The sequence below is a fragment of the Dama dama genome, chromosome 1 (assembly GCF_033118175.1).
Source record: "Dama dama isolate Ldn47 chromosome 1, ASM3311817v1, whole genome shotgun sequence".
NCBI lineage: Eukaryota > Metazoa > Chordata > Mammalia > Artiodactyla > Cervidae > Dama > Dama dama.
This window is the reverse complement of record NC_083681.1, coordinates 78,696,477-78,704,031: the sequence shown is the minus strand read 5'-3', so window position 1 is coordinate 78,704,031 and position 7,555 is coordinate 78,696,477. Positions and strand designations below refer to the sequence as shown.

General features: G+C 39.5%; 2 protein-coding genes across 2 annotated transcripts; one reads left to right on the top strand and one right to left on the bottom strand.

Moving 5' to 3' along the window:
• The first annotated feature begins 401 nt into the window (after positions 1-401).
• On the top strand, positions 402-1,211 carry LOC133069081 (PHD finger protein 23-like). Its single transcript, XM_061160235.1, has one exon. The coding sequence runs from the start codon at positions 402-404 to the stop codon at positions 1,071-1,073; it is 672 nt and encodes a 223-aa protein (XP_061016218.1). The 3' UTR covers positions 1,074-1,211.
• A 3,412-nt stretch (positions 1,212-4,623) lies between these two features.
• LOC133056217 (olfactory receptor 8H1-like) lies at positions 4,624-5,562 on the bottom strand. The gene has a single exon (XM_061141339.1). The coding sequence runs from the start codon at positions 5,560-5,562 to the stop codon at positions 4,624-4,626; it is 939 nt and encodes a 312-aa protein (XP_060997322.1).
• Positions 5,563-7,555: the final 1,993 nt, after the last annotated feature.

The following is a 7,555-nucleotide window of genomic DNA, read 5'->3' as shown; positions in this document are numbered from 1 at the left end:
CTCTCACCTGGCTTCTCCAAGGGCTTCAAGAACATTCACTTTCCCAAGGTATTCATTAGAAGGTCTGATGCTGAAGTTGAAACTCCAATATTTTGGCCACCTGATGCAAAGAACTGACTCATTTGTAATGACCCTAATGCTGGGAAAGTTTGAAGGCAGGAGGAGAAGGGGACAGCAGAGGATGAGATGGTTGGATGGCATCACCGACTCAATGGACATGAGTTTGAATAAACTCTGGGAGTTGGTGATGGACAGGGAGGCCTGGCGTGCTGCAGTCCACGGGGTTGCAAAGAGTCAGACACAACTGAGCGACTGAACTGAAATGAAGAAGCACATTTTTTAGGGAGTCATTAGCACCCCTGTAAAGCTCAGCAGGAGCTACCATCAGTATGCTATGGGTGATGACAAGAGAAGCTGCCATGGGAAAGAACCGAAAGAACCGAAAGTTGGGGCCAGGAGGGGGGACAGGCTTTGGGGTACTTCGGAGGCCCCGCCCAGCCCCTGGGGATGGGGAAAAGAGGTCTCGAATCAAGAAGAGCAAGAAGCGGAAGTTGAAAAAGGCAGAACGGGGGGATAGACTCCCACCTCCTGGGCCTCCCCGGGCACCCCCCAGCGATACAGACTCTGAAGAGGAGGAGGAGGAAGAAATGGCAGCAATGGTAGGAGGGGAAGCCCCAGCCCCTGTGCTACCAACACCTGAGGCTCCTAGACCCCCTGCCACAGTGCACCCTGAAGGAGCCCCTCCCACTGACGGTGAAAGCAAGGAGGTGGGCAGCACTGAAACAAACCAAGATGGAGATGCCAGCTCCAGTGAAGGCGAGATGCGGGTCATGGATGAGGACATCATGGTAGAATCAGGTGATGATTCATGGGATCTGATCACGTGTTACTGCCGAAAGCCCTTTGCAGGCCGGCCCATGATTGAGTGCAGCCTGTGTGGGACGTGGATCCACCTCTCCTGTGCTAAGATTAAGAAGACCAATGTCCCTGACTTCTTTTACTGCCAGAAATGCAAGGAACTGCGGCCAGAGGCCCGGCGATTAGGGGGGCCTCCGAAATCTGGAGAGCCCTGACACATGCCATCTCCAGGCTGGAACTTCAAATGGAAACGTGACTTGGGAACTGAGCTTCAGGGTCGATATGACCCCTGAAGCTGGGATGTTGTCCCACTTTGAGGCAGAAATTCCCAAGGGGGACTGGTTTGGAAATGAGTGGTTTTCCTGCCCTACCCTTCCTTCCCACCTTGTGGACTTGAACTTGGACCCATTGCAGTTGTGGGTGGGAGGCTCTCTGGGTCCCTAGACACTTGAACTGTCCCTGCCACTGCTCAGTTTCTGGACCAGGGTTGGAACTGGGATGGAGTGGGACAGTTGTCTATAAAACTCTAGTGTAAATATAGCACTCCCCTCCCTCATCTTTTCTTCTATCTCACTCCCCATTTATTCTACACCGGTTGTATTTTTAATTTTGGGCTTCCCCTTTTGAGCGTGGCAGCTCAGTGGTGGAGTGCCAACCAGAGCTTGGCCGAGGGAGGAAGGAAAAGAGAAAGGAGATGATTCCTCACCTCTTTTTTTTTTAATAATACTGGCCAGCTGTTTGTACAGACAGCCTGCGTGTTGTAAATAAAGCAGAGTGGGCTCTTCAAAAAAAAAAAAAAAAAATGGGATTGGACTCCAAAATGTTAGAACCAGGGTGCAGGGCATAGCTGCCAGTCTCACACTAGAAAGAACAGCTTAAGTGGACGTTTTCCCGTCCACTAACTCTCTGAAGAGTTAGCTACCGATTGCTGAGGGTCAAGGCACATGTATACACATATTTGTTTACCTACAGAAATGTTATATATAAAAACTACCTTAGAGGTGAATGGGCTGAGTTCTTTGTCAAGAAGATGAAGGAACTAGCAAATATAGTGGAAAATTGATGTGTTCAAGGTCACATAGGTAAACACACAACTTTGTCAAGAACCTGGTCCTCCTGATAGATTCCAGGGTACCATGATATCTGTTCATAGAAAAAGGACAAAAAGAAAGACAGAAGTGAGAAATGAAGGAGACAAAGCTCTAACTATCACACTGAAAGGGAATATTGTGCATTTTAATAATCCATTAACTCATGACCCTTCTCCAAAGAACTTCCATTAAAGGAAAAAGAAAAGAATTGTATTTTTGTGGGATTTTAGAAATCACAAAAAGTAGCATAGGAATTTTACCCTTTATTTATTTATTTTTAAAGAGAGTAAGTGTTTTCTGATACTTTCTGATGAAGCTTTAAAGGGAAGGGAATAGTTTTGAACACTCAGGGAAATAATGACAGTTGGTTTCCTTTACCTTTACTTTGTCCTCTTTTCTTTCTTTTTTAAAGAGCTTTTTTTTTTTTTTTTTTTTTTTCCTATTGATGTGGACTGTTTTTAAAGTCTTTGTTGAACTTGTTGCAATTTTGCTTCTGTTTTATGTTTTGTCTTTTTGGCCATGAGGTATGTGGGATCTTAGCTCTCTCACCAGGGACTGAACCCTGCATTGAAAGATAAAGTCTTAACCTCTGGCAGTCAGGGAAATCCCTGGAAGGTGCTTCTTGCTGAGCACATACCTCTGTAAGCAGATAGTGTTGCTTTCACACACATTTGGTAAAAATTCTTCAAGAAAGGTAACTTTCCCTACTAAACTCAGTTTGGAATATATTGTTTGGCTTTCCATATATGGATATATGATAATATAAAAATGTGAAAGTTTTAAGTATATTGTTATAAAAATGTCAATATTTATATACAATATTATTTATAAACACTGGCAAAACCACTTGAAATATTTTTAAAGTTCTATTACATAGATATGATATAAAATTCATATTTTATGATGACTCAAGAAAAATTTAGAGGTACAAAAAGCGTTTTGATGTCCTCTGGCCTCCTCTCTCCTCTGCGCTGTGCACTGTGTATCAGCATTACACGTCAACCCATCAACAGAAACGCCTGCTCAGCCGTAAAGACCAATCCTCTCCCAGCATCAACGACTCATTAATAGAAAACCTTGCTTCTTGATCTTGTAAGGGGCCACAGGCATCTTTAGATTTGGACTGTGTAAGCTGTCAATGGGCTTCCTTGATTGCTCAGTTGGTAAAGAATCTGCCTGCAACTCAGGAGATCTGGGTTTGATCCCTGGGTTGGGAAGATCCCCTGGAGAAGGAAAAAGCTCCCCACTCCAGTATTCTGGCCTGGAGAATCCCATGGACTGTACAGTCCCTGGGGTCTCAAAGAATCAGACACAACTGAATGACTTTCACTTTCTTTCATGCAGAATGTTAACTTGATGAATTCAATAACATTTCATATCCAAAGAATTACAAAATAAGCATCTTTCCCACATACAAACACAGCCATCTTAGATTTTAATGATAAAGGAATATACAAGTTTATACATGTAAGTGTATGCATAAAGTCTCAAAAAATACAGGAAATGCCAGAAATATCACACATGTTCATAATACATACACACAAAACCTACATAGTTATCAATCTAGAAGAACACATACTAAACACATAATAACTTCTAGCGCATTTCTATTTCCTTAAATTTTCAATGTTTTCCAAATTTTTATAATATTAACATATTCCACTCAAAATCCAAAATTGTGAGATTTCCTTAGCTGTTTGTGTGTTTGCCTTTTAAATCAACCTAAAATAACTCATAAAGCACAACTATATGTTCATTACGAAGAAGTCATTGTGTGTTAAAAATACTGGAGGGGTATCAATATTCTTATGATAATGGCCAACATGTATCAGTACTGCCCTAAATGCTTTGCATAAATGAATTGATTTAATCTTTATAGTAACTGTGTGTGTGAGTGCATGTATGCTTAGTCACTCAGTCCTGTCAGACTCTTTGCAAACCCATGGACTGTAGTCCACCAGGCTTCTCTGTCCATGGAATGTTCTAGGCAGGAACACTGGAGTGGGCTGTCATTTCCTTCTCCAGGGATCTTCCAGACCCAGGGACTGAACACATGTCTCTTGCATTGACAGATGGATTGCTTACCACTGAGTCCCTGGGAAGCCCCTTATAGTAACTATATGGACCTGGAATTATTATTTATCTAGTGAAACTGAGGAAACGTGAGGCTTGAATTTTCAGTGATTTATGGGTTATATAAGTAATGGAGAATAAATTTTGGAATGTTTGGTTCCCAAGCAAGTGCTCGTAATCACTCTGCTAAAACTCTTCTCTCCAAAGTAAAGGAAATGATTTCTGAAATTGGTATCATTGTTCCCAAAACTGACCTCCTTTCCATCGTAACATTCTCTGATGTTGGATTATGTTTTGGAATATACATGACATATTTTAAAAGCTGACAACTATACTTTTTCATTTAGGAAATCAGTTTCACTTAAAAATGTGTATAGTTAGACCATGGTTTAACATGTTTCTGGTTTCCAATTATAATGTAGATTTCCAAAGGCATATTCTTAAAAATACCCAAGATTATATTTAGTTAGGCAAATGATGGCTCAGCACAATAAATAAACAATCAAATAATTCTATTTGTCTCTGAAGAGACAGCAAAGAAATACACTATATGAATTGAAAAAAAAATGAGCTTTGAAGTTTAACATCACCATTATTTTAATTATTTGGAGTCCTTTCTCTTCTTCATGACCCTATTAGGTGCATTTTTTACTTCTTTGTTTCTAAGACTGTAAATGAGGGGATTCAGCATGGGGATGACAATAGTATAAAAAACAGAAGCCACTTGATCCTTTCCCAAGGAGTAGGACGTACTTGGTTTTAAGTAAGTGAAAATCATAGTGCCATAGAAGATGGTGACTCCCAGGAGATGGGAGGTGCAGGTAGAGAAGGCTTTCTGTTTCCCTGAAGTGGAAGTAATTTTCAGGATAGTGGACAGGATGGACACATAGGACACAGATATCATGATAAGAGACACCACGAGGGTGGAGCCAGCAGAAATGAATATGATGATTTCAATGTCATGTGTGTCAGTGCAGGACAGCGCTAAAATTGCTGGTCCATCACAGAAAAAGTGATAAATTATCTTTGAGTTGCAGAAATGCAATCTACTCAAGCACAGAACATTGACAGAGGTGTCCATGAAGCCAATCAAATAGGATCCAAAGACAAGAGAACAGCAGCGTCTGGTGGACATAACGACGGGGTAATGCAGTGGGTTGCAGATGGCTGCATAGCGATCATAGGCCATGGAGGACAGAAGGAAACACTCAGTGGCGCCCAAGAAGACAAAGAAATACATTTGGCTGAAGCAGTTCAGGTATGAAATATTCTTCTTGGAAGTTAGTAAATTGTCTAAGGTTTTAGGGGTGATGACACTTGAGTAACTGAGGTCAAGAAATGACAAGTGACTGAGGAAAAAGTACATGGGTGTGTGAAGCTGGGGGTCCAGGCGGATTATAAGGATCATTCCCACATTGCCCAGCACAGTAATCAGGTATATCAGGAGGAAGAGGGTGAAGAGGACCAGCCGGATCTCTTCAGAGTCTGTCAGTCCCATCAGGATGAAGTCAGACACATGAGTGATATTCCTTCTGCCCATAGTGTTCAAATGCTCTAAACTGTTGAGATCAAAGTTGATACTTGACATGAATTACTTCAAAAAGCTTGATTTTTTATAAACAACATGATATATTTATATTTGGTGTTTTAGTTTGATGTTTCTAAAAAGTCAGAACAGGGTTGTAGAGAGTATGAAAAGAAAACTCTTAATTTGACTACCAAATATAGATATAAGGGTAACTATATATTGGGATATAATGTAGCAAAACCTAGTACAGTTGAATAGTTAGAATGACTGACAGTGTTTGAAGGCTTGTCATTATTAATGTATTTAATTACCATGAGATTATTATACCGTAGTTAGTACCATTTGATACATTCTTCATATGAGAAAAAAAAGCACTGTGAATTTAGTTCACCCAACCACAGTCAGAGCTATTAAATATTGGATCTGATATTCTACCAAGGTAGACTGACCTCAGAAGGAATACCCATAATAGTATCTATTTTCTTATTTATGGTTGATTTCAGCAAACGTGCAAAATTTTTAGATATATAATAACAAAAAAATTTAGCCTCCATATGTTGGAATTTTGCCCACTCTCACCACTACTATTCAATATAGTTTTGGAAGTTTTGGCCACAGCAATCAGAGTAGAAAAAGAAATAAAATGAATCCAGATTGGAAAAGAAGAAGTAAAACTCTCACTGTTTGCAGATGACATGATCCTTTACATAGAAAACCCTAAAGACTCTACCAGAAAATTACTAGAGCTAATCAATGAATATAGTAAAGTTGCAGGATATATAATTAACACACAGAAATTCCTTGCATTCCTATACACTAACAATGAGAAAACAGAAAGAGAAATTAAGGAAACAATACCATTCACCATTGCAACAAAAAGAATAAAATACTTAGGAGTATATCTACCTAAAGAAACAAAAGACCTATACATAGAAAAGTATAAAACACTGATGAAAGAAATCAAAGAGGATACAAATAGATGGAGAAATATACCGTGTTCATGGATTGGAAGAATCAAAATTGTGAAAATGAGTAAACTACCCAAAGCAATCTATAGATTCAATGCAATCCCTATCAAGGTACCTACCATATTCTTCACAGAACGAGAACAAATAATTTCACAATTTGTATGGAAATACAAAAAACCTCGAATAGCAAAAGCAATCTTGAGAAAGAAGAATGGAACTGGAGGAATCAATCTGCCTGACTTCAGGCTCTACTACAAAGCCACAGTCATCAAGACAGTATGGTACTGGCACAAAGACAGAAATATAGATCAATGGAACAAAATAGAAAGCCCAGAGATAAATCCACATACCTATGGACACCTTATCTTTGACAAAGGAGGCAAGAATATACAATGGAAAAAAGACAACCTCTTTAACAAGTGGTGCTGGGAAAACTGGTCAACCACTTGTAAAAGAATGAAACTAGAACACTTTCTAACACCATACACAAAAATAAACTCAAAATGGATTAAAGATCTAAATGTAAGACCAGAAACTATAACACTCCTAGGGGAGAACATAGGCAAAACACTCTTTGACATAAATCACAACAAGATCCTCTATGACCCACCTCCCAGAATATTGGAAATAAAAGCAAAAATAAACAAATGGGACCTAATGAAACTTAAAAGCTTTTGCACAACAAAGGAAACTATAAGCAAGGTGAAAAGAAAGCCTTCAGAATGGGGGAAAATAATAGCAAATGAAGAAACAGACAAAGGATTAATCTCAAAAATATAAAAGCAACTCCTGAAGCTCAATTCCAGAAAAATAAATGACCCAATCAAAAAATGGGCCAAAGATCTAAACAGACATTTCTCCAAAGAAGACATACAGATGGCTAACAAACACATGAAAAGATGCTCAACATCATTCATTATCAGAGAAATGCAAATCAAAACCTCAATGAGGTACCATTACACACCAGTCAGAATGGCTGCTATCCAAAAGTCTACAAGCAATAAATGCTGGAGAGTGTGTGGAGAAACGGGAACCCT

Coding starts and splice junctions, on each gene's coding strand:
- LOC133069081 (XM_061160235.1), top strand. CDS start 402: ATGACAAGAGAAGCTGCCATGGGAAAGAACCGAAAGAACCGAAAGTTG.
- LOC133056217 (XM_061141339.1), bottom strand. CDS start 5,562: ATGGGCAGAAGGAATATCACTCATGTGTCTGACTTCATCCTGATGGGA.